General features: G+C 42.7%; 1 protein-coding gene across 5 annotated transcripts in view; it reads right to left on the reverse strand.

The window, feature by feature from the left end:
• Window positions 1–26,347, reverse strand: part of LOC115158392 (thyroid hormone receptor alpha) — a 155,430-nt gene that overhangs the window by 6,194 nt on the left and 122,889 nt on the right. For 3 of the 5 annotated variants that reach the window (XM_029707281.1, XM_029707291.1, XM_029707271.1), the window contains 5 exons: window positions 20,203–20,264; window positions 19,003–19,041; window positions 15,645–15,745; window positions 8,083–8,230; window positions 7,729–7,934 (listed from right to left, as the gene is read on the reverse strand). In XM_029707281.1, coding sequence (XP_029563141.1) covers window positions 7,729–7,934; window positions 8,083–8,230; window positions 15,645–15,745; window positions 19,003–19,041; window positions 20,203–20,264 — 556 coding nt within the window. Of the gene's footprint in view, window positions 1–7,728; window positions 7,935–8,082; window positions 8,231–15,644; window positions 15,746–19,002; window positions 19,042–20,202; window positions 20,265–20,530; window positions 23,047–24,022; window positions 26,055–26,347 lie in introns of those variants that run through there. The other 2 variants (XM_029707301.1, XM_029707310.1) reach the window with 2 other exon arrangements.

Raw genomic sequence — 26,347 nt, forward strand, 5'->3', positions numbered from 1 at the left:
AACAGTGATTTTGATTCCAAGTGGCTGGGCAATAAAGATAGTCTATGGCTTGTCAGCTACTGTTAAATGTAAGTTATTTACTAGCATACATTCTTGTCCAGGACGACTTACGGCAAGGGCTAACAAAATGCATTACATACTGTATAACATTGATATTAAAGGGAAACTTCACCGCTAGACACTATTTGAGGTGTTTTGCCATTTGAGGTGTGTCTCCCTACATAATTATGAGCGATGAGAGGGTGTTTCAGACATAATTATGCACTATAGCTGTATTATACATTTTTTTCGTGCCAGGAGACGTCATTGTTTGATTGAGCCTGCTGAATTCAAGTTTTTTTTTTTTTTACATTTAGGTCATTATCAAATGACTTCACCAATCAGTGCGTATACAGCAGGCAAGCTAGTTGTTTACGTGCATGATGGACAGACCAGTGGGTTTGAGGAGGCTTGAAGCACTGGGCATTTGTTATGACATGCATTATATGAATTAGGTCCACAGAATTACACCTAGGAGGAGCGGCTTCTATGGAGAAACGTTGAATGTCCTTTGAGCTAGCTAGTTAACAAGCTTGAGCAAGCACGTTTTCGTGTGCAGAGTGGCACCAGAATTAAAAACACGTCTTACCTTTCTGTAGTTAATAAATCCAACGTGAAACCTAGGCCTATAATATCCTTAACCAGCATTGAAAAAGTTTATGAATTCTTCTCAAGTTAATTAAAAATCTATATATTCTGAATAAAGCGTCAACGTAACATCAGTAACCTGTGGTTCGGGGGGCAGATAGTTTAAACACGCACAGGCAAAGATTTTCAGCTTGCAGGCAGACAATGGAATACGTTTCTGAGTGAGAGTGGTGGCTTTGCATAGGCGCTTTGTTGCGTTTTGTTCTGGGAGTAGAAAGAAATGCCTGGAAAATAAAATAACGTTATTAACCGGTTCCCATGCTTCTAAAATAACGGTAATGTTCCTGAACAGTATGGGTCACTTTCATTCCAGGATCCATGTTTGTTCTTTTTGAAAAAGTATTTGATGGTTTTCCGTTCTGTTCCCTGAACCGGTTCCAACCTCAACAGACAGCCCTATTCATGTTAACCGGAATACATTGAAGACATGTTGAGACAGCGATAAAAATAATTGCGAGACCAGCAAGCAGCGGCGGCAGCCAAAACCAGATGGATCAGGAATCAGGAGGGCAAATGAGTCATTTTGCTGCTGTTAGCTAGCAATATAACCTATATTTTTTTACATGAGGCAGTGTTGTTCAGTACAGTACCATTTGGTGATTGATTCGGACATAACGGGGCTTGTTAGTACCACTACAAGCCAAGCTAGTCAAGTTTAGCTATGCCTAAAATGTACTGTAGTCTAACGTTATAGCTAGCCTCAGTGCCTCTCATTAGGAGCAAAACTAGAGAAATGTTTGAGAGTAAAGGAATGACTGGCTTTATGACTCTAGTCTTGGAGTAACTATACCGCTGTGTTGAAGCTAGCTAGCTAACGTGTCCTACACCATGCTGCTACAGCAAGAATACAGATGGTACAGTGATTGTCCATGAATGTCAGTGTTTTCGTCTTTCTCTCACAGTCAATACCACTTGGATTTAAAGAAGTTGATGACTCAAGAGAGTTATTACACTTGTTATCCAAACGTGTAATTAATAAACTTCACCATGCTCAAAGGGATATTCAATGTCTGTTTTCTTTTTACACATCTACCAGTAGGTGCCCTTTGCGAGGCATTGGAAAACCTGTTTTTTTTGTTGTTGAATCTGTTTGAAATTCACTGCTCGACTGAGGGACGTACAGATAATTGTATGTGTGGGGTAAAGAGATGAGGTATTAATTAAACAATTATGTTAAACACTATTATTGCAAACAGAGTGAGTCCATGAAACTTAATGTGAATTGTTAAAGCTGCAACCTGTAACTTTTTGGGCGACCCGACCAAATCCAATTAGAAATGTGAGTTATCGATCTGTCATTCTCATTGAAAGCAAATCTAAGACGCTTCCCGTTCTTAAGTTTCATTTTGAGTCTTTTGGTTTTGTACACCAGCTTCAAAACAGATATTTCAGTGGTTTAGATGGTACAATGATTCTCTGCATTCTCTTGCTTGTTTTGCCACAAACTGAAATTGGTCGTAGAATTTTAGCATCCAGGAAATGGCAGACCGATTTCTGCATAGTGCATCTTATTTAGGTTTGCCATAAAGGGGTTGAATACTTATTGACTTTAGACATTTCAGCTTTTTTAGACATTTGTAAAAATGTCTAAAAACATAATTCCACTTTGACATTATGGGATATTGTGTGTAAGCCAGTGACAAAATATATAAATGTAATACATTTTCAATTCAGGCAGTAACACAATAAAATGTGGAAAATCAAGGGTGTAAATAGTTTCAAGCCACTGTATGCAAATATTCCCATCGTAAAACTGTAGTATTTATTATAAGCATTAGTATATATTTTTTCCTACTGTATATACACAGTATGTCATACATTGCCATCACTTCCTGCATGTAAACTCACCTCGGTCTCCAGAGCAAATAAACTTTGTCTTGAAGACAAATCTGTTTTATTGAAAAATGTTTACTTGCCAACAAATGAAAGTTTAAATGATACACCAACTCCCTTCATCATTTGTTTTAGCAGTAAGATTGAATGACGCTAGTTTACCCAAGTACATTTCCTGAATATCACAATGAATTTAAAGTCAACACTATTGGTTTCGGATGCAGCTGGAATCATTTAGTCACTTGTAATTTTTTTTAATATATATATAACACCATTATATACATATGTTCAACAGCTAGCAACAACTATACCACAATGCAGTTGTGAGCATACTAGGCATTCTATATTATACTACAACATCAGTCAAACTGAATATGGATGATCTATTGGTTGAATGTTCCAGGCAGGTTCCAGAATGTTCTTGTGCTGAACGTCTTCTTGTGTTGGGTAATGGCAGCTGGTTTAGCAGGCTTTGCAGCTGTGGTGATGTTCTTCACCACCCACTGCTTCGACCTCTTGCAGATGATTTATATGTACTGCAAGTCTCCTTGAAAAGACATGAAGACTGATCATGAGAATGTGTAACCATACAATAAACCATGTTAATCTATAAACAAAAAAGGGTACAGTAGGCTGGTATGTGTTTTTTTCCCCTTAAAGTCAATGGGGCATTGAGATGGGCTGTTAGCAAAGATGTGAAAAGTTTGAGGGGGGTTTGACTTGTAGACAGTCTAGTCATGTATTGTTGTGCATGTGCACCTACAGTTGTGCAGTTGAGTAGACAAGCACTGCCAACAATAGAGTGAATAGGCTAGAACAGTATACTAACAGCCCCTCTCCCCCTAGCCCATGACTCTTAGTTCTATTACATATAAAAGTAATTGGACGAAGGTGTCTTCTGTAAGGGGGAGATTTGTTAAGAGCCTCGATGCTCCGTCTGAACATTAACACGCATCACTTGCAGTACGGTTTTGGAAGCATAAGGACCTTATCTTTCATATCGGCGAGAAATAATGTTAAAAATACACTAGGTTAAATTGAGTCACACCTTTATAGGGTTAGGTCTACCTGTGCTAATTAGCTATTGGCGTCTTCAAACATCTGTGTGTAAATGGAAGACAGACGCCACAAACGTGTTGTCACTGAAAACTAATGTTGGCTGCAGCTGTGTTAAAACAGGTTAAAACAGTAAGTGTGTATTTTGCATTTGTGAAATTATTGTGATATGAAAGTATAGGGATTTATGTTTCTAGAACTGTACCGCAATTGAGAATCGATTCACGTATAGATGGAGTATTTGGCTGTTTTAGCTTCCAGAGCCAATTCGCACTTTAAACAGAACATGTAAGGTCCTTGGACTAAAGAGTAACACTAGCCTCCTTTAGTCCAATATTGGGCTACTCTTCCCCCATGCCAAATAACTGATTGCAAGGGTGTGAAACATTTGAGGAGCACTTGTCTTGTAGACAGTTTAGTGTATTGGTGATTTTGTTTAATCAAGATTATATTGTGCTTTCATAAATACCCTTGGCTGTCCTGGCTTGGTTCAAAGTCAGATGATGTTGGCCTTGAGTTTATTCCAGGCTGAAAGTTGTCATCCAATGGGTCTAAAGGCTCTGTACTACTAAAACTGGTGTCCTGGTCAGCAGGATTAATCAGCAGCAGCAGGATTAGTCTCGATGACACACAGTAGTCAGTGATTAGCCAACAGTTTACTACTTTGTCCCCATCAATACACGCTCAAACAAGGTACTATATTCACCCACCCTCCCTAACGTCAATAGATCATGCATACTAACCTTCAAACACAATACCCTCCCCCAACAGACGCCAGCCAGTCTACCACACCATCCCCTCCTTACTAATACCTCCTTTTCTCAAATGTAGACTTCAAGCCCTGCATGAACAATCAACTAATCTTCCATAATACAGAGAAAACTACAGTAGAGGTTGTAGCCTACTTGTAAACACACCAACTATGACAAGGACCATGTTTACGCCTAGCTCCAGTAGATTTATTTGCTCATCATGGAGTCATGGAAAGATTTGGTAGATTTTCGTATGGTATTTTAGGTGACTTACACTAGTTCTTGGTGCTGAGCTTGATGTTGATACCACTGCAGATGTTGGAATCGGAATCTAAATTGAACACAACGTTAGTCTCTGCGGTAGTTAGTTAGCTAGCTAACGTAACCTAACGAAGCTAACGTTAACTTGCAAAGTTACAAATCACATCACAAGATAGCAGCTGGCTAATTACATATGATATGCTTTGGAATGTCTAGCCTGCGTATTGTGAAAGCTAGTTATCAAAATGTTGGTTTAGATAAACAAATGTAGTTTGCTAGCTAGTTAGTTAGCTAGGTAATGTTAGCAACGTTACCTCGGCTTGACTTTTTTTCTGCTGCGTTGATGTTGGCTGATTGGATCCCTTCCTCTTTGAAGTGAAGGAGGAAATGGATGGAATAGCATCACTTTTCAACAGTCCGACGACATTGCAAAATCATCAGTTGAGACTTCAGTTCCGTTTTGAAATACTCTGGCTGAAAGTGCTGGTTACAAACACAGACATTTTTATATTTCTCACATCAATTGGATACACCTCCAATTGGATATTGTCGTTTGCTTACAAACACGAAATGTAGCTGGCCCGTTTTTACTGGTGAGATGCAGAAACGCTTGTATTTGCGTGTAGTGAGGATTTAAAACAAATATTTTTATGACACATAGGATATGTTAATATATTAACGGACATATATAGTGAAATAGAGCAGCGGTGAAATTTCCCTTTAAGGACTAAACTAGGTTATAAAACTGTTAGTTCTAATAGTGTTATGTATTAGATACTGTAGCTAATAGTGTTATTCAGGGGGAAAGTAGATTTTTGATGTGTCGTTTAACTTTTAAAATGTATTAGCCTACCTTTTAATGTGGCATAAACACAACCAGTCATGTTTTCATCTGATTGTCAAACAATTACTTCAAAAGGCTTATGTAGACTACTTGCTCACGTTACTCAGGAAACAGATGAACGACAGGGCGTGCAGAGAAAAAAACGGTTTTTAAGCCTCATGCACATATTTTTCTGCTTATAATTTCTGACATTTGGAAGGCTATTTGTTAGCCAACTTGTCTATAATTAGATATATGCAGCTTCTCTTCTGTCATTACTTAACGCTCGTCTAGAACTCTAAATAAGCCCTTACTCACCAGAATAATGTCATAAATCGACAGAATGATCAATGAATCATCAACAATCTAGTTGAGATTGGTTCAAATTTCTCTATAATTTCTGAGTGAGGACATTTAGGGACCAGGGAGATTTCCAAATGGCATCAGTTGTAAGGAAATGAAAACAATCCAACATGTTTCTGATAGTATTTCATTTAGTCTTGAATGTCAACTTTTATTCTCTCAAGATGCGGAAATAAATAAATCATATTTCTCAACTCCTGTTCCCATTTGTATGCCATTTGATAAATGCAAAGAGACATCACTTACAAAACATCAAAATGTATGCATACACTGCTGTCCGCTCTCGTCTCGGTCACACCACATTTTGGAGCGTATTCCACAAGTGTTCAAGTCTATTTGCTCATTTTTCATGCGACTGACATGTGTTATCTTGGTAGTAGGTGTGGTTCAGGAATGCTCTCAGCATTCTTCTAATGCCCGGCATTTGAGTCCCATTAAATTAGCACTGCTGTGCCCAGAGCCACATGTGCTTTGCATTTCTGATGGGCCGTGTTGTAGACTATTTTGGGGTGTATATAAGTTGATAGGACATTTCTGTTATGGTGTGATGTCATTGTGTCATCACTTTTGCTGCACTTTGAATATACACACACACACACACACACACCAAAAGCAGACTGACCACAGCGCCAGAGCGAGACACATTATGTCACTGCTGTGGCCAACACACAAGCACATACACACACACATTTCACACACACTTCTCACTCTCTCGCGCCCTCTCTCTGTCTCTCCTTCTGTCACTCACTCCCTCCCTCTCTCTCTCCACATTGAACCATTAGTACTTAGTTCTCCACAGTGAAACCATTGCTACACCCTTGTAAAACACTATCCCAAACCTACAGTGTCTATAAGGTCCCTAGTCTAGAAACTCTAGGTTTATGGATTAGACATGTTTTAAATGTTATATGTGTTCAGGTATTTATAGAAGATTTAAAGTTTCTCCGTGCACCAGTTTAAAGGCGTTATTTTATATATTGGCTGGTATAGCCTGCAGCTTGCTCAAACCCAATGTTTGGTTTTGGGTTGGCAGTGCTTGGACACACCTCGTAATGGTTAGAGCTGTTTAAACAAGCAAATTGACAGTGGCTTTGCGGGTGAATTGTCTGTGGTATGGGTGATTCTCTATCTAGAGCCTTTATGGGAGAATTGGGGCCTAACACTGGTGTGTGTGTGTGTGCGTGCATGCACATGTGGGTGTACGAGAGGGATATTGTATGGTATGTGTGTGAAAAAGAGAACATAGAAAGATAATATATCCTTAAGTGTGTGTGTACATGTGTGTGAAGAGGTAGCTTTATCGCTGTTTGTGTGTTGACACCAAACGTCCCATTTCCTCCCCCTTACACCCCGCCACTTCCTGAACACAGTTGCCTAGCAACACCGACCACGACACCTGCCATACACAGTGAGCCTCGGGGACCCCCGCCCTTTTCCTCCCAGGTAGATCACCCGTTCCTGTGGCACGTTGCTAATAAAACCCCCTGCTTCTTTCCAGGGCTTAGTGTCAGCCATGCTGTGAGTGAAGAAGCCAGCTGATAACCCAGCACCCGCTAGGCCTAATCCCTGGCTAACACTTCCTGCCGCTGTGCGCCCAGAGCCACCTGGCCCATGGAAAACATATGGAGATCAGTAGGCCTACCAGTACTGCCACAGGGTATCCTGACAGGACTAGCCCGGACAACATGGGAACTAGGGGACATATTGTAGTAGTAACAGTAGTAACTGATCGGCAGTCGAGATGATGGATGGCACTCAATGTAAATGCTAACGGCACTATTTAGCGTAAAGCCCAATTTATCACAAAGGAGTCTAAAACAGCCAGCCAGCCAGTCAGCAAACAGAGAACCAAACAAACACTTACGTAACTAGCCATTTAGCCAGCCAGTCAACCAGAAGCTGGCAAAATTATCAGCCCTATTGGGGCGAGGCGAACGATGCACATCCTCTTACCAGGAACTTGCGTTTCTGTTTCCAGTGGGAGCCCTGTGCGTTAGTGTGGCGGTGGGCCTCGGTCAGCATGCGGATCAGCTCCCACTCCGAGCCGGTGGGCTCCGGCCGGTTCTGCAGGGTCTTCACCATCTCCTCCTTCTTCCTCTTCTCCCGGTTCTCCTCGATCAGACGCCGCTTGGCCACCCGCTTGGAGTCGTCCAGGACAACTGAGAGGGAGAAAGAGGGAAAGGAAAAAAAGAGGGAGAAATAAAATGATTTCAGTTACACCAAGGAGTCACAAGTCCAAGCATCCACATGACTTGTAAAATGTGTGTAATATGTGTGTGTGTGTGTGTGTGTGTGAGAGACACTCACGGTCCATGGCCATGCCCACTGCAATGCACTTCTTGAAGCGGCACAGCTGGCACTGGTTGCGGGTGATCTTGTCGATGATGCAGCAGCCATCGTACTTACAGGAGTAGGCGGGGTGGAGATTCTTCTGAATTGTCCGCCGAAAGAAACCCTGGGAGAGCGAGAGGGAAGAGATGAAGAGAGAGGGGGGTGAGGGAGAGAGAGGGTGAAGACAAAATGGAGAGACAGAAAGGGAAGAAGGAAGAAAGATAGAGGGAAGGGAGGAGAGAGAAAGAAAGAGTTCAGCATAACACTGTTCAGTGCCACCTGTCATACAAGGAAATAAAGTGATGAAGAGAGCATCTTTGAATTCTCAACTTTCTCAGCTTGATAAAACACATCTAAAAAATACAATCTTCCTTGTTATTTGCTTGAGCTGTTATGGAGCCAGAGGGTGTGTGTGTGTGTATATATGCGTGTGTGTGGGTGCGTGTGCATGCGCATGTCTTTGTGGGCTTGTGTAAGGGGGAGGATTTGACAGGGACGGTGGGAGTTCACACAAGGCAAAAAGACAATGATGCAGGAGCGAGAGAGAGAGACAGACCGACATCCTGGAATATACAAGGTCTGAGGTCATCTGCCTTTGGCCTAAAGAGCAGGAACCCAAGACTTCATCAAATAAATTGGAAATACAGACATTGTCATCCTACAAGAAACATGGTATAGAGATGGACCCACTGGTTGCCCTCAAGGTTACAGAGAGCTGGTAGTCCCATCCACCAAACTACTAGGTGTGAAACAGGGAAGAGACTCAGGGGGTATGCTAATTTGGTATAGAGCAGACCTAACCCGCTCTATTAAATTAGTCAAAACAGGAACATTTTACATCTGGCTAGAAATGAATAAGGAAATCATCTCAACAGAGAAAAATATCCTCATGTGCTACCCGGCAGGTAGCCTAGTGGTTAGAGCGTTGGGCCAGTAACCGAAAGGTTGCTGGATCGAATCCCTGAGCTGACAAGGTATAAATCTGTAAATCTGCCCCTGAGAAAGGCAGTTAACCCACTGTTCCCTGGGTGCCAAAGAAGTGGATGTAGATTATGGCAGCCCCCCACACCTCCCTGATTCAGAGGGGTTGGGTTAAATGCGGAAGGCATTCAGTTGTACAACTGACTAGGTTTCCCCCTTTCCCTATATTGCCCCAATAGAATCCCCATACTTTAACAATGACAGCTTCTCCATCCTAGAAGGGGAGATCAACCATTTCCAGGCCCTGGGACATGTACTAGTCTGTGGTGACCTAAATGCCAGAACTGGACAAGAACCTGACACTCTCAGCACACAGGGGGACAAACACCTACCTGGAGGTGACAGCAATCCCTCCCAAATATGCCCCCCTAGACTATGACAAAACAACCAAGAAAAACAGGTCACAACTCCTGCAGCTCTAGCATGCTGGGTCTGTACATAGTCAATGGTAGGCTTCAATGGGACTCTTATGGTAGGTACACCTACAGCTCATCCCATGGCAGTAGTACTGTAGATTATCACTGACCTCAACCCAGAGTCTCTCAGAGCGTTCAGTCAGCCCACTGACACCCCTTTCAGATCACAGCAACATCACAGTCTACTTGAACACAGCAATACTCAATCATGAGGCATCAAAGCCAAAGGAACTGCATAAATCAAATCAAATTTTATTGGTCACATACACATGGTTAGCAGATGTTAATGCGAGTGTAGCGAAATGCTTGTGCTTCTAGTTCCGACCATGCAGTAATATCTAACAAGTAATCTAACAATTTCACAACAACTACCTTATACACACACAAGTGTAAAGGAATGAATAAGAATATGTGCATAAAAATATATGGATGAGCGATGACCGAACGGCATAGGCATGATGCAGTAGATGGTATAGAGTACAGTATATACATATGAGATGAGTAATGTAGGGTATGTAAACATTATATAAAGTGGCATAGTTTAAAGTGACTAGTGATATATTTATTACTTCCAATTTTTTATTATTAAAGTGGCTCGAGATTGAGTCAGTATGTTGGCAGCAGCCACTCAATGTTAGTGATGGCTGTTTAACAGTCTGATGGCCTTGAGATAGAAGCTGTTTTTCAGTCTCTTGGTCCCAGCTTTGCTGCACCTGTACTGACCTCACCTTCTGGATGGTAGCGGGGTGAACAGGTAGTGGCTCGGGTGGTTGTTGTCCTTGATGATCTTTTTGGTCTTCCTGTGACATCGGGTGGTGTAGGTGTCCTGGAGGGCAGGTAGTTTGCCCCCGGTGATGTGTTGTTCAGACCTCACTACCCTCTGGAGAGTCTTACGGTTGTGGGCGGAGCGGTTGCCGTACCAGGCGGTGATACAGCCCGACAGGATGCTCTCGATTGTGCATCTGTAAAAGTTTGTGAGTGTTTTTGGTGAAGGCACTGTTGTGCCTTCTTCACCACGCTGTCTGTGTGGGTGGACCGTTTCAGTTTGTCCGTGATGTGTACGCCAAGGAACTTAAAACTTTCCACCTTCTCCACTACTGTCCCGTCGATGTGGATGAGGGGTTGCTCCCTCTGCTGTTTCCTGAAGTCCACGATCATCTCCTTTGTTTTGTTGACATTGAGTGTGAGGTTATTTTCCTGACACCACACTCCGAGGGCCCTCACCTCTTCCCTTAATGACGAGTTTGGAGGTGTTTGGAGGTACTATGGTGTTAAATGCTGAGCTGTAGTCGATGAACAGCAGTCTTACATAGGTATTCCTCTTGTCCAGATGGGTTAGGACCGTGTGCAGTGTGATTGCATCGTCTGTGGACCTATTGGGGCGGTAAGCAAATTGGAGTGGGTCTAGGGTGTCAGGTAGGGTGATGGTGATATGATCCTTGACTAGTCTCTCAAAGCACTTCATGATGACGGAAGTGAGTGCTACGGGGCGATAGTCATTTAGCTCAGTTACCTTAGCTTTCTTGGGAACTGGAACAATGGTGTCCCTCTTGAAGCATGTGGGAACAGCAGACTGGGATAAGGATTGATTGAATATATCCGTAAACACACCAGCCAGCTGGTCTGCGCATGCTCTGAGGACGCGGCTTGGGATGCCGTCTGGGCCAGCAGCCTTGCGAGGGTTAACACGTTTAAATGTTTTACTCACGTTGGTTGCGGTGAAGGAAAGCACGCAGGTTTTGGTAGCGGGCCGTGTCGTTGGCACTGTACTGTCCTCAAAGTGAGCAAGAAGTTGTTTAGTTTGTCTGGGAGCAGGACATTGTGGTCCGCGACGGGGCTGGTTTTCTTTTTGTAGTCCGTGATTGACTGTAGACCCTGCCACATACCTCTCGTGTCTGAGTCGTTGAATTGCGACTCTACTTTGTCTCTATACTGACGCTTAGCTTGTTTGATTGCCTTGCGGAGGGAATAGCTACACTCTTTGTATTCGGTCACGTTTCCGGTCGCCTTGCCCTGATTAAAAGCAGTGGTTCGCGCTTTCGGTTTTGCACGAATGCTGCCATCAATCAACGGTTTCTGGTTGGGGAAGGTTTTAATAGTTGCTGTGGGTACAACATCACCGATGCACTTACTAATAAACTCGCTAACCGAATCAGCATATTCATCAATGTTATTGTCCGACGCTATGCGGAACAAATCCCAGTCCAAGTGATCGAAGAAATCTTGAAGCGTGGAATCAGATTGGTCGGACCAGCGTTGAACAGACCTGAGCACGGGCGTTTCCTGTTTTAGTTACTGTCTATTGGCTGGGAGCAACAATATGGAGTCGTGGTCAGATTTTCCGAAAGGAGGGCGGGGCAGGACTTTGCATGCGTCGTGGAAGTTAGAGTAACAATGATCCAGGGTTTTGCCAGCCCGGGTCGCGCATTCGATATGCTGATACAATTTAGGGAGTCTTGTTTTCAGATTAGCCTTGTTAAAATCCACAGCTACAATGAATGCAGCCTCAGCATATGTGGTTTCCAGTTTACATAGAGTCCAATGAAGTTCATTCAGGGCCATCGATGTGTCTGCTTGGGGGGGATATATACGACTGTGATTATAATCAAAGAGAATTCTCTTGGTAGATAATGCGGTCGGAATTTGATTGTGAGGAATTCTAAGTCAGGTGAACAAAAGGACTTGAGTTCCTGTATGTTGTTATGATCACCCCACGACTCGTTAGTCATAAGGCATACACCCCCGCCCTTCTTCTTACCAGAGAGATGTTTGTTTCTGTCGGGCACGATGCATGAAGAAACCAGGCGGCTGTACTGACTCCGATAGCGTGTCTCGAGTGAGCCACGTTTCCGTGAAACAAAGAACGTTACAATCTCTGATGTCTCTCTGGAAGGAAACCCTGCTCGGATTTCGTCTACCTTGTTGTCAAGAGACTGGACGTTGGCGAGTAGTAAACTTGGGAGCGTTGCGCGATGTGCCCGTCTACAGAGCCTGACCAGAAGACCGCTTGTTCTGCCCCTCCTGCGGCGCCGTTGTTTTGTGTCGCCTACTGGGATCTGATCCATTGTCCTGGGTGGTGGACCAAACAGAGGATCCGCTTCGGGAAAGTCGTATTCCTGGTCGTAATGTTGGTGAGTTGACTTTGCTCTTATATCCAAAAGTTCCTCCCAGCTGTATGTAATAAAACTTAAGATTTCCTGGGGTAACAATGTAAGAAATAATAAATAAAAAAACAAAATACTGCATAGTTTCCTCAGAACGCGAAGAGAGGCGGCCATCTCTGTCGGCGCCGGATGTGGACGGATATTAAGAAATGCTACAGATGGAAGGAAAGTAGTGTAAAAACCTACACATTGTTTTTGGGCAACAACAATCCCTCCTAGACAACTTCCTGGACAAAATATTTTACTGCAATAGTGAAGGTGTAAACTTGGCAGTAGAAAAACAGTTTATTTGACCTCTCAGCTTCCCTATCAAATCAAAACATTTCAAGCAGACAACCTAAGAAAATTAACAACAATGACAAATGGTTTGATGAAGAATGTAAAAACCTAAGAAAGAAATTGAGAAACCTATCCAACCAAAAACATAAAGAGACCCAGAAAACCTGAGCCTAAGTCTTTACTATGGTGAATCACTAAAACAATACAGAAATACACTATGGAAAAAGAAGAAACAGCACGTCAGTAATCAGATCAATGTAATTGAAGAATCCATAGAATCTAACCACTTCTGAGAAAATTGGAACACACCAAACAACACGTTATCTATCCAAAACGGAGCTGTATGGATAAACCACTTCTCCGATCTTTTTGGCTCTATAACAAAGAACAAACAGCAAAAACATGTACATGATCAAACACAAATCTTAAAATCACTATTAAAAGACTACCAGAACCCACTGGGTTCTCCAATTACATTGAATGAACTACAGGACAAAATACACACCCTTCAACCCCAAAAGGCCTGTGGTGTTGATGGTATCCTAAATGAAATGTTAAAATATACTGACCGCAAATTCAAATAGGCTATTAGGTGTTGGGAGAAAAACATATGACATTATAAAATCCATGAATACAAACAACAAGTGTGCAGTTAAAATTGGTAAAAAAATAAAAAAATAAAAACACACACAGGACAGCAACACAATTAGACCTAACCAAATCTTGAGAAAACAAAAGATAATTCTTTCCAATGTGTCAAGTGAGTTAACAAAAATATAGAACAAACTAGAATGCTATTTGGCCCTAAACAGAGAGTACACAGTGGCAGAATACCTGACCACTGTGACTGACCCAAAATTAAGGAAAACTTTGAATATGTACAGACTCAGTGAGCATAGCCTTGCTATTGAGAGATCCCACCGGAGGCAGATCTGGCTCTCAAGAGAAGGCTATGTGCACACTGCCTTCAAAATTAAGTGGAAACTGAGCTGCACTTCCTAACCTCTTGCCAAATGTATTACCATATTAGAGACACATATTTCCCCCAGATTACACAGACCCACAAAGAATTAGAAAACAAATCAATTTTGATAAACTCCTATTGGGTGAAATACCAAAGTATACCATCACATATGCCATCACAGCAGCAAGATTTGTGACCTGTTGCCACAAGAAAATTGCAACCAGTGAAGAAAAAACATAATTGTAAATAAATACAACCCATATTTATGTTTATTTATTTCCCCTTCTGTACTTTAACTATTTGCACATCGTTACAACACTGTATATATCCATAATATGACATTTGAAATGTCTATTCCTTTGGAACTTTTGTGAGTGTTAACTGTTAATTTTTTATTTAACTTTTGTTTATTACCTATTTCACTTGCTTTGGCAATGTAAACATGTTTCCTATGCCAATAAAGCCCTTTGGATTTAATTGAAAATTCAGAGAGAGAGAGACAGACAGAGCGGGAGAAGAGAGAGAGAAAGAGAAGGAGACAGACAGAGGGTGAGAAGAGAGAGAGAGAGAGAGAAAGAGAAGGAGACAGACTGAGCAGGAGAAGAGAGAGAGAGAGAGAGACAGAGCGGGAGAAGAGAGAGAGACAGAGCGGGAGAAGAGAGAGAGAGAGAGAGAGAGAGAAGGAGACAGACAGAGGGTGAGTAGGATCTGAAGGTGGAAAGCAGAGGGAGGGTGTCAGGCTGTCACTTGGACTACAGTGAGGAAAACAGATGACAGAACTGACAGAGATGACATACTGTCAATATTGTGGAAGCTGTCACACTGTGTATGTGTGTGTCTGTCACACACCCACTTGCTCACTAAGGCACTTACTTAAATTTGCCTGTCAAAGGGAGTTAGAGAGTGAGTGAGGTAGCGAGTGAGTGAGGTAGCGAGTGAGTGAGGTAGCGAGTGAGTAAGGTAGCGAGTGAGTAAGGTAGCGAGTGAGTAAGGTAGCGAGTGAGTAAGGTAGCGAGTGAGTAAGGTAACGAGTGAGTAAGGTAGCGAGTGAGTGACGTAGCGAGTGAGTGACGTAGCGAGTGAGTGACGTAGCGAGTGAGTGACGTAGCGAGTGAGTGACATAGCGAGTGAATGAGGTAGCATGTGAATGAGGTAGAGCGTGAGTGAGGTACAGCGTAAGTGAGGTAGAGCGTAAGTGAGGTAGAGCGTAAGTGAGGTAGCGAGTGAGAGAGTGAGGTAGCTAGTGAGTGAGTGTGAGGTTGCGAGTGAGTGAGGTAGCGAGTGAATGAGGTAGAGCGTGAATGAGGTAGAGCGTGAATGAGGTAGAGCGTGAGTGAGATGGCACTTGAGCGAGATAGCGCGTGAGCGAGGTAGAGCTTGAGCGAGGTAGAGCTTGAGCGAGGTAGAGCTTGAGCGAGGTAGCGCGTGAGCGAGGTAGAGCTTGAGCGAGGTAGAGCATGAGCGAGGTAGAGCATGAGCGAGTGTGTGTACAGTACAAAAGTAGAGTATCTATCCTTACTTGCCCGAATTCTATACAAATGAAGGTAAATACCCTTGTTAATTTGTGGTTAATGTTGTGATGAACTCTTCCCACACCTGAGCTTTGTATTTAGTGTCTCCTGACCTTGTCCCAACCTTCTCCACAAGTGACCCAGTGCTTAAAGTAAAAAGAAAAGGTGCAGGCTCCATCCAAAAGTAGTGGCCTATAGGGAGTGCATGCCCTGTGTGTCTCACCTTGCAGCCCTCACAGGTGATACAGCGGTAATGGTAGCCAGTGGCCTTGTCTCCACACACCACACACGGTTCATCCTTCTCCAGGTAGCTGGGGATGTACCCTGCAACACAGAGAGAGGTGGAGTAGGAGAGAGTATGACGTCAGGTCCTGAAGTTCACTATTGCCACGTAGTACTGATGCTGTAAACAGAGGTTTCAAGATGTGTAATAGATATCTCCCAATATATAAAGTACAAACCAGGTTCGCGTCAATTCCATTTCAATTCCAGATAGCTCAGGAAGTACACTGAAATTACAATTCCACTTCTTTTCAATGAGGAAAATGTGGAATTGGAATTTGGTTAACTTTCTGAAATGACTGGCTTTGAAATGGAATTGACCCCAAGCCTGGTCCAAACAGATACAATGGAAGACAGTCAAAGAAAAAAAGTAATGATCTTATCCTAAGACCTTGGCCTACGGACCCCATCACATGAGTCAGGAAACAAACCACTAGAGGAGATGACTGTGTGACAATGTGTGTGTGCGTTAATGCGTCTGTTCGCCTGAGAGAGAGGTTATCCTATTCTGTACCGTCTGTCTGTCTTTTCCTGGCCTTTAATGGAGGAGTAGGTCTGTAAATACATATCCTCGTTTGAGCAATTGTACTTGGGCAGAGAGACTCCAACAAGTACCCTTCACTGTGAGAGCCACTCCAAAGCAATAGTCTGCCTCGCTGCTGAGTAGAAACCCCCCCAAAAAACATTCACTACCCAGCCTCTATCTCCTTCCTCTCTCTTTCTCCTCCCTTATTCAGCCCAGCGCTCTTCTAGTCTTTACCAGCCACCTCAGGAAAAAGGACAATCTGTACTTTTCCCATACAGAACATTGAGATTTAGTGAGGGAGCACATAGACACGCCATTTAATAAAATATATAGCTGTGAGACTGGGGAGAAGGTTACGCGTTACACAAACACATACACTGCCAATGGAAGATCCTTGGACGCAGTTTAGGGAGCAAAGAAGTGCTGTCTGTCTGTCTGTGTGGGTTCCTCTCTCTGCATTGCTGCATGGTGGAGGAGTGTGTTTGTGTGTGTGTGCGGGACGAAAGTAACACTTTTTTTTTATTTTTCAGAGAGCAATAGAGCCAGAGAGACCATATTTTATGACAAACAACTTATATATATGTCCTCTGCCATTAGCAACTGTAATTTCATTTCTAGGGTCAGTGAGTTGAAATGACATAGACCGAGAACAGAACTACCGCAACATTACTTTTGTACCTGCCGACGGGGCGGGAGTAAAACAGCCTTGTAATGCTCGTTACTGTCAACAAATATACTATCAGACCTAATTTCATATTTTTGTCAATTTGAATAACTAATGCTATAGGTTAGAACATCGCAATGTTACGCAACAACAATATTTTGCCGTACAATATTAAAATCGGACTAAACTGGATGACATAATAGCTATATTAACCCTACTTTTCCCATCTCACTTTAATGTAGATGTTTTTCACAATTTTCAATTTACTATTCATGCTTAGCCCTACCAATCAGGCACGCTCCAGCTGTCCTTGTCATGCGCGCTCCTCGTGTCTTGATAGAATAGACGTCTTTATTCTCTTCACAAACGGCAAACTCATCATGCTCATCACATTTCCATAGCTTGACAGAAGGTAATTGACCCCCAGAATCATAAAGATACATGTTTCTAACCACTAACCTGTCGATAAAGGCATAATTCTAATGTCATATATAATTTCCATAATTTTTATATAACATTCATACTGATATTTTACTAACATTATAAAAACCAGATGAACTAGAGGAGACAATGGCCCGTGCGTAAACGTTTATTTTATTTTAATCCAGGTCATCAGTTTACATTGTTTTACTTTTGTCTCATAAAAAACATGAGCTGGTGCACACCCAGAAAAACGATTTTGTGTGGAGGTGCTGACTAAAGGCGAATAAACTATAAACTATCAAAATAAAGAGTGACACACTCCATATATAAACGCCCAGTAATTTACTGGGTAAATCACTAACGTTTCAGCATCACTGTGCCTTCTTCAGGGTAATGTCATGAATACTTGAACCAGGTTATGTAGACAAACAGTGCAATTAGTGCAACCAATGACAATAGTGAGGGGTTTTGTCTCACCCATCTCTCCTATTGTCACGCGCTGACCTTAGAGAGCCGTTTTATTTCCTCTATTTTGGTTAGGTCAGGGTGTGATGTGGGCATTCTATGTTGTGTATTTCTGTGTTTTGGCCGAGTATGGTTCCTAATCAGAGGCAGCCAGCTATCGTTGTCTCTGATTGGGAATCATACTTAGGCAGCCTTTTCCCCACCTGTGTTTGTGGGTAATGATCATTTCTGTGTGTGTTTTGTGTGCGCCACAGTGGCGTCGCGCTCATTTCTGTTTACCTGTTTAGTTCAGTTTCACTTCAATAAAAGATGTGGAATTACCAGCACGCTGCGCCTTGGTTGATTTACGACAGGGAGTTTGAGGACAGTGAACGTGACACCTATAACTTCTCCCAGGCTAACACCCAAGACCAACTATTTTATTTATGTAACCTTTGTTTAACTAGGCAAGTCAGTTAAGAACAAATTCTTATTTACAATGACACCCTAGGAACAGTGGGTTAACTGCCTTGTTCATGGGCAGAACAACAGATTTTTACCTTGTCAGCTCGGGGATTCAATCTAGCAACCTTTCGGTTACTGGCTCAAAGCTCTAACCAATAGGCTACCTGCCACCCCAACTAGCATGATACTTGAAACCTATGCCGTCATTTAGTCACTACATGGGTTAAGAAAAAATATGTTTGGAGCCTAAAAACATCTAAACACAACTGTACAACCAAAAAAACACTTCCGGGTCCGTTATTTTTACTTACAACGCTCAAAACCATTTTGTTGATAACTCTGCGAAACATGATTGGATTGTGCTGTCTTTTTGCAGGGGGGGGGTCGTTATGACTGTGCTGACTTCACTAAGTCATTCTAGCGTCTGTGTTATTTGAGAAAATGGGCGTGTTACTTTCGCCCCGTGTTACACTAGTCCCGGTTCTCCCTAGAGAAAGTAAAAAGGTGTTTATATGCGTGTGTCCGGCCCACACTGAGTACAGTCTTACAAGTGTCAGTCTGGCTCTCCCAGAGGCAGAGGAGTGGACACTGGACAGGGACAAGGCAGTACAGGACAGGGTAGGGATGCCCAGTCTCACAAGCCAGTCTGTGGGGGTTTTGTTAGGAACCAGAGCCAAAATCAATAGTGCACACCCGCTGCTATTGCTCCAATAGCTCAATTGAAGTACAGTACCATCTGTTGAAATGCTCCGACCCAAAAGGATGTATGTAACTGACCTGTATTCTCTGACCCAGTCTGTCCGTATCCCTTCATTTCTGTTTAGAAAAGAAAAGTGACATTTAAATCTATTTTCAAAGAATGCAAAATAGAAGAGCCAATGCTCTCTTCATAGAAAAATACTCCACTTTATTTAGATACATTTAGATGAAATAAAGTCTTTCAAAATCAAATTCAGGCAAAATGACATACTGTATTTACTGACATACTGTTTTGGACAAACCACTTCTCTAAATCCTTTTTTTTTTTACCCGTTTCCTTAGTGGGTTCTTCAGATGATAAAACCCTATTGAAAAAGGTTGAGGGTGCCATGCCATGTCCCAATAGCACTTAGGTAATAAGAACCTGCACTATGCCCCACCACCCCTCAAAGCCCGGCTCAGACATAGCTTCCCAGCGGAGATGGACCATGGTGGGTCACATGATTCAGGTCTAGCTGGCTGAGAGCATGTTGGGTTGTTGGGGGCTACGGGCTTCCTCATTGGTCTGTCTGTCCATAGGCCCGGGATGATACCAGTATCGCAATACTCGTTAGTATCGTGGCAAGGAAACAAAACAAGAAGTGGATTTCACTCCTTTAGGAAAACAGCCCTAATGTTGGAAACATTTATTTTCCAAGCTATAGCACACAATATTTTACATAGAGCAGGTTTTTAAAGGACCAAAAAGATTGGTACCGTATGCTTTGTGTTAGCTTTTTCTTTTCATGGAAAAAATATTGCAATACTAGTATCGTCACAGCCCTATCTGCCCAGTTGGCGTTCAGGAGGTGACAAGCTCAGATGTTTTCTGGCATCTCGGCAGATGACACAGATTCCTCTAAACTGTTTTTCTTGCTCTCTCTCTCAACTCCCGGCACTTTAAGATGTCAATCAGAGACTGCAGTCTACTGCAGGAAGAAAGATAGCAGAGCGCTTGGCTCTCGTTTACCGCTGAAAGATGTGGCTCAGGCTCCCTTGTTTCTCCTCATAGGTGATAAATACACACTCAAAATGTGCCAGTGAATTATGACCTGTGACATCTGTGTTTCCCACACAAGCACACAACGTACAAACCAGGTGACAGGTTGGGAACACAATTCGGGTTTCAGTTTTTGCAGAGTTGAAGACTCTAAGGCTGGAAAAATCGAACTTACAGTACATTGTTTACATAGTGTTTTTGTTTGCAAATGGCTGTAAGTGTACCGTAACTGTACCTACCAGACATGCTCTTCACCGAACATGAGCTGCTCTTTCTTTTCCTTTTCGGGCCATCGATCCACCTGCATAATGAGAAAAGAAGAGAGAGAGAGAGAGAGAGAGAGAGAGAGGGGAGAGAGAGAGGCTTAGAGTGTATGTGTAAAGGAGGACCCAGGAATTTAAAACACAGGCAGAGTGGAGGACATGTCTGCATATTTTATCCTTGAAACGGAAAAGGCCCAACGCTCGCTCACCATAAAAATTTATTGTTTTGTTTAAGCAAGGTTAAAAGATTAACGTTTCAGCCCTTCAATGGGGATTTCATTTTTTGGGTTGCACCTCGACTCACGTTGATTGAGCGTCCCCCACTTCTTTGCATGTTTCAACCTGCCAGTTCTCCTACAGGAATCTTTCAGGACTATAGCAGTGCTCTAGTTAAGGGCCTGGGGTGGGGAAAATGTCTGCCCTTCCACTACATGGGAGGGGAAAGCAAGAACAACAACCACACACACATACACCAATGCGCAAACGCACACACAGTCGGCAACACACAAATACACACCTACAATTTTCAATATCATTACATTTGAAAAATGTTATGTCAACATTTCCCAGACGGCCATTAACAAATCAATAATACAATCGTACAATCAATTTGACTTTGTTTTACCTACCATAACAACATAATGGTAATAATTTATTTGAATGGTAAATCTCTATTGATAAACTGGGTAAATTGTGTGTGTATGGAAACAATCTTACATTATCCTACTGATCAACAACATTTGCATAGAAGTAGAAAATTTCTTCTTTTAAAAGGTTTTTGGTTACAATCAGCTTACATTTTCGGAGTCAATCAGCATATTTTTGCGTTATGGTTTGCAAATAAAGTTCTAGGGTTGTGAATTCATGTTAGCTTCAGCTGTAAGCTAGCTGGGAAAGTTAGCTTTCTGTTAGCTTCAGCTGTAAGCTAGCTGGGAAAGTTAGCTTTCTGTTAGCTTCAGCTGTAAGCTAGCTGGGAAAGTTAGCTTTCTGTGAATGTTGTTTATTATAGAGCTAGCAGGTTACCGGTATCTTCTACTTTTGTAAAGTGTTGTAGCCTGTATGGACATTGTTTTGCCTAACAGCAAATAAATTAACTGTTTTAAAATGCAGTGTCGCATTATTCAAGTGTCTTAATTATATACAGTATTAGTGGGGCACTAGCCAGAGATGCAGCCATTGGCTCAGAGCAATAAGTGAGTAAAACTGGTTTAGAAAAAGTTTCACCGGAGAGGCACAGGGCGCTCGCACTATAAAGGGGACCTTGACTGTGCCGATAGTCAATAGAGTAGGAATTGTTTATTTAAGGAAAGGGCTATATCGGCCAAAAATATAGTCCGAACCGATCGGTCGTTCACACACACACACACACACACACACACACACACACACACACACACACACACACACACACACACCTGAACACAGCACAGCTCTGTAACAGGAGAACTTAGCACACTTAGCCTGGGAGAGAGTGCACTAATAAGTAATGCTGTAGGATCTATCAGATGTCAACACTAATGTTTCCCTGGGGTCCCTCTGCAGCCCTCCAGACACTCCTGAGCACTTCAGCTTCTTGCACCATGAGAAGCTCTTTAATGCCAGCTCGAGGTCTGCTAGGGGAGTGGGACTCCATAAAAATGTATAAAACCTGATATAGCTTACTAAAGTCAATTTGGACACTCGTTTGTCTGGACTATCTCTCCCTCTCTGCAAATAGCGATCCGTCATTGCTAAGGGAATCCTAAGGACATAAGTGGTTGTTTCACTGGCTTCCTAATTGGGATGAGTTGTTTTCAATTATAGTAACTTCGGTGCCACAGTGAGCATGATCAAGCCTTAAAGGGGCAATCTCCAGTTCAAATACTAACAAAGTGGACACCCCGCCACTGTTTTGGTGAATAGCTGAGGGATGGGGCTGGAGAAATGTAACCACTCTCAAATTCTTAGACAGAGCCATGGATGCAAGGACTGACTATCGATGATATCAAAATGACAGTTTAACCATGTTGAGGCTATACCGTGTTGGTTTATATTTACCTTTTTTTACAAACATTGCACTAAAACAAGCTTATATTTGGGGTTCTGACGAGGTATATTATTCAAGAATAAATGGGTACATATCATTCATTTATACGTCCAAAAATGGATAGCAACTGCAGATAGCCCCTTTAAAGTACTGAATTAAAAGTCTTAAAGTCAACTCTTAAATGTTTTATAGAGAAATGGAATAAAGGGATACTACTGCCGCCTGCCAAGCCTCCATATCTAAATCACCCTCACAGGCAATCAATTCAGAAATAACTTGAATGAAAACACAACCTCCACCATCACAGCCAAGACGACAGAGATGAATAAGCTTAACACCGTAGCGGAACCCTCAGAAGTAGCTAGCCTTAACCTAGTGTCCAGCCCCCTCTCAACTCTCTGTTGTGCCGGCTATAAAAAGGTGCCTTCAGAGCTTCACACACGGCTCAAGTCTTCTGCTGAGGCGAGAGAGAGAGAGAGTGAAATAGAAGGAAAAACCTATTCTGTGCACTGCTTTCCACCGCAACAACAAAAACATCAATTATTTCACACTCAAATGGAGGGAGGCTAAGTGAGGGGGGGGCCAAGTGCCTTGTAGGAACTCAATTCAAGGAGCCATTTGCAGTTGGCTTGGTTGCAGTGTAGGCTAATACTCACTAGCGCCGTGATGGAAAAAGAATATTGCGATACTTGGTACATGGCAAAAATGAAATCACAAAGCAGACAAACTCTTTGGTCCTTTAAAAACCTGCTGTAATTAAAATACTGAGAGCTATAGCTTGGAAAATAGATACATGTGACTGGATGACAACATAGCGATGTTTGTTTTCAACATTAGTGCGGTTTTCCTAAAGAAGTTAAATCCACTTTGTGTTTTGTTTCCTTGGCACAATACTAACGAGTATCACGATACTGGTATCGTCCCGGGCCTACGGACGGACAGACCAACGAGGAAGCCTGTAGCCCCCAAAAACCCAGCATGCTCTCAGCCAGCTAGACCTGAATCATGTGACCCACCATGGTCCATCTCCGCTGGGAAACTAAGTATCGCGATACTGGTATTGTTCCGGGCCTAATATCCACCCTCTGTGGGTCGGAAACAGGTGAAATGAAGCCTGTGACGTGACTTCCACTGTCAGAGGTTAATAAGGTGACACTCCATCCTAACTCCTCCTCCACATTTACTGGATTGGTTCAAAAGTGCAGACGAGAACCTCCCCTGAGTTTTTTTTCCTTCTCGTCAGGACCTGCTACATTAGGTTAGCTAATACCCAACGCCAGAAGCTGAGGAAACATTTTGTGTGTGAATTTGTATATACGTATGGTACGTCGTGGAGCTAAAGGGAAGCTTTTTGAAGAGCCCCTATCTTATGAAAACAACGCTTCATTTGGGTACAATTATGTAAAGAGTTGGCAGCCGAGCAGGTTTTAAACTGTGCCACACTGCTCGGGAATTACTGCACATAGTGCTTTTGCAGAAACATACTGCACAATAGGACTAATTCATATTTTTTTTATTTTAACTGCAATGTGATCTTGCAAGTTCCCAGCACTTAGTTGTGTGAATCAGATAGCAAAATCAAAGTTTGATTCCCCAAGATTTGATTCCCTAAGGTTTGATTCCCCAACACCAAGATAAAAATGTAAATGCAATAAAAATACTATTTTCTGCTCAAAAAGCAAAGCAAGCAACATTACTGTAGCAATGTACCATCCCTCAAAACCTGCAACACAAAAAGTGAGTCCAAAAAATGAAAAAAACATTTCTGACCTTATAACGCAGTTTGAGTGTAGAATATGCATGGCGAGAAGAGTTGCTGGCCTCTCAAACAGAGCTGGCAAATTGGAGAGACATCTACTGTACACTGAACCTGCTGCCAGCCATGTTTTAGCTCTGAAAAGACTGGCTCGCTAGCACACACACACACACACTCTCTCTCTCTCTTTTCACTCACTCACTCACTCACTCACTCTCTCTCCCTCTCTCTCTCGCCCTCTCTCTCTCCCTCTCTCTCTCTCTCAGGCTGATCCGTTTCTCTGAATCCCTCCTACATTTCTCTAAATAATCCCACCTATCTCCCTCTCTCCCTCTAGCCCTGCCCCTGCTCTCTGATTGGACGTGGGACAGCCTCTCCACCTGAGGGTTTGACAACGGGTTTTGGGATGATTGATGGTGGGTTGATATGGCAACTAACAGGTAGGCTCTGACCACCAAGGCGGGTTCCATGGGTCTATTTCTGTACTTCAGCAACAGAGCCGAAAGCGCAATGACTTGAAATGAGGGTGACTTGCTTAAAGAGATTTAGAAACGTAGCTAATTGTCGACAACCCAACATTTACGAGGCAAAACAGAAATCGTCAATGCTCGAATGCAGAAATATCAAAGAAATGACATTGATGGACCCCTTTAAACTGACTCAGATATGTTTTTATGAAGTAGCCCTATCACGTGACTCAAGTCTTCAGGGACTGAAATACTAAAAGTAAACAAGTCGTGTACCTTTAATAGAAGCCTGACTTCAATCTATACCCCACCAGCCTATGCAGGACGTCGGGCCCTACATTTAGGTCCAGTACTACACAGTAGCTTATTGTTCCCAGTGCAATGTGCATACTAAAACCAGATTTGCATCAGATTTCAGGCATGTAAAGTCTTTTTTTGCTAGACAGGTTATTTACAAATAATGCCAGTGAAATCAGAGATAGAAATTAGAGCCATGCATGCACGCGCGCACACACACACACACACACACACACACACACACACACACACACACACACACACACGCACACACGCACACACGCACACACGCACACACGCACACACCTCTCTCTCAGGTCAGTAATTACAAGCAATTATACTTCTGGCTGTGATAGAGGTCCCTGCCAAAAGGAAATCAAAACATTGTTTGTCTCACATGTCCAACGAATGCGTAACAAGATGACAATAGCGTACTACGGGCATTGTTGCTTCTCATACTGTTTCATAATGATGCTGGGCGTATCATATCCACAGCTATTCATCTTCCATATGACACAACGAAGTCGTAAAAAGCAATATTGATGTCATGAGAGGACGGGAAAGCAAAATTTGGCCAAAACAGTCTATCCCACGTTGGTTCAACCAGCGTGTGCCCAGTGAGCAGTGACCGCAATTGCATGACAGAAACGGCATTGTTTGGTATGGAAATGTAATTAGAGTCACAGAGGCTGGAGAAGTTCAGGAAGCTAAAATGCAACGTGTACAATGTCGGAAAAGGAAAATAAATAGCCGGTTTGAACGGATCTCTCATTTGATAGTGAAGTCGGTCGGTTTCACACTGCAAACCTAATCTGAATAGAGCGGATGAGCGTGTACGTGCGCACGCCCGTTTGATTACAGATATGGGCACAACAGCTGTAAGAGAATAATCCAGCCCGTCTCTGTTCTCTACACCACTTCCATTTCCGCCATCTTATCAGCAATTAGAACAGATTTGGTAATCCAATTTCGGTGACTTCGTTGCAACAACATTGACAACAGTGTTGCCAAATAGCGCTCGACAAACCCTTGCCTACATGAGTAAAATAAGATCGGGCAGTGCCTTTTTGGCAAGGTTGAGAACACTAAGGAAACAAAGAAGCTGGTGCTAAGCCATTTGCTACCATCAGCAACCACAGAACCACAAGACATGATATTACTGTGCGCCTCTGTTATTATTCGTGCCTCTAGCAAGTGCTAGAGTAGAAGCGGGAGACTTTCTTGCATCAGCCCTGTATTACTTTGATCTACTCTCATCAGTGTCTCCTGACCCCTCCTGTCTCAGCCTCCAGTATTTATGCTGCATTAGTTTATGTGTCGGGGGCTAGGGTCAGTCTGTTATATCTGGAGTATTTCTCCTGTTTATCCGGTGTCCTGTGTGAATTTAAGTATGCTCTCTCTCATTCTCTCTTTCTTTCTTTCTTTCTCTCTCGGAGGACCTGAGCCCTAGGACCATGCCTCAGGACTACCTGGCATGATGACTCCTTGTTGTCCCCAGTCCACCTGGCCATGCTGCTGCTCCAGTTTCAACTGTTCTGCCTGCAGCTATGGAACCCTGACCTGTTCACTGTGATT

This window comes from Salmo trutta, chromosome 2, assembly GCF_901001165.1.
Source record: "Salmo trutta chromosome 2, fSalTru1.1, whole genome shotgun sequence".
In the NCBI taxonomy this organism is placed as follows: Eukaryota; Metazoa; Chordata; class Actinopteri; order Salmoniformes; family Salmonidae; genus Salmo; species Salmo trutta.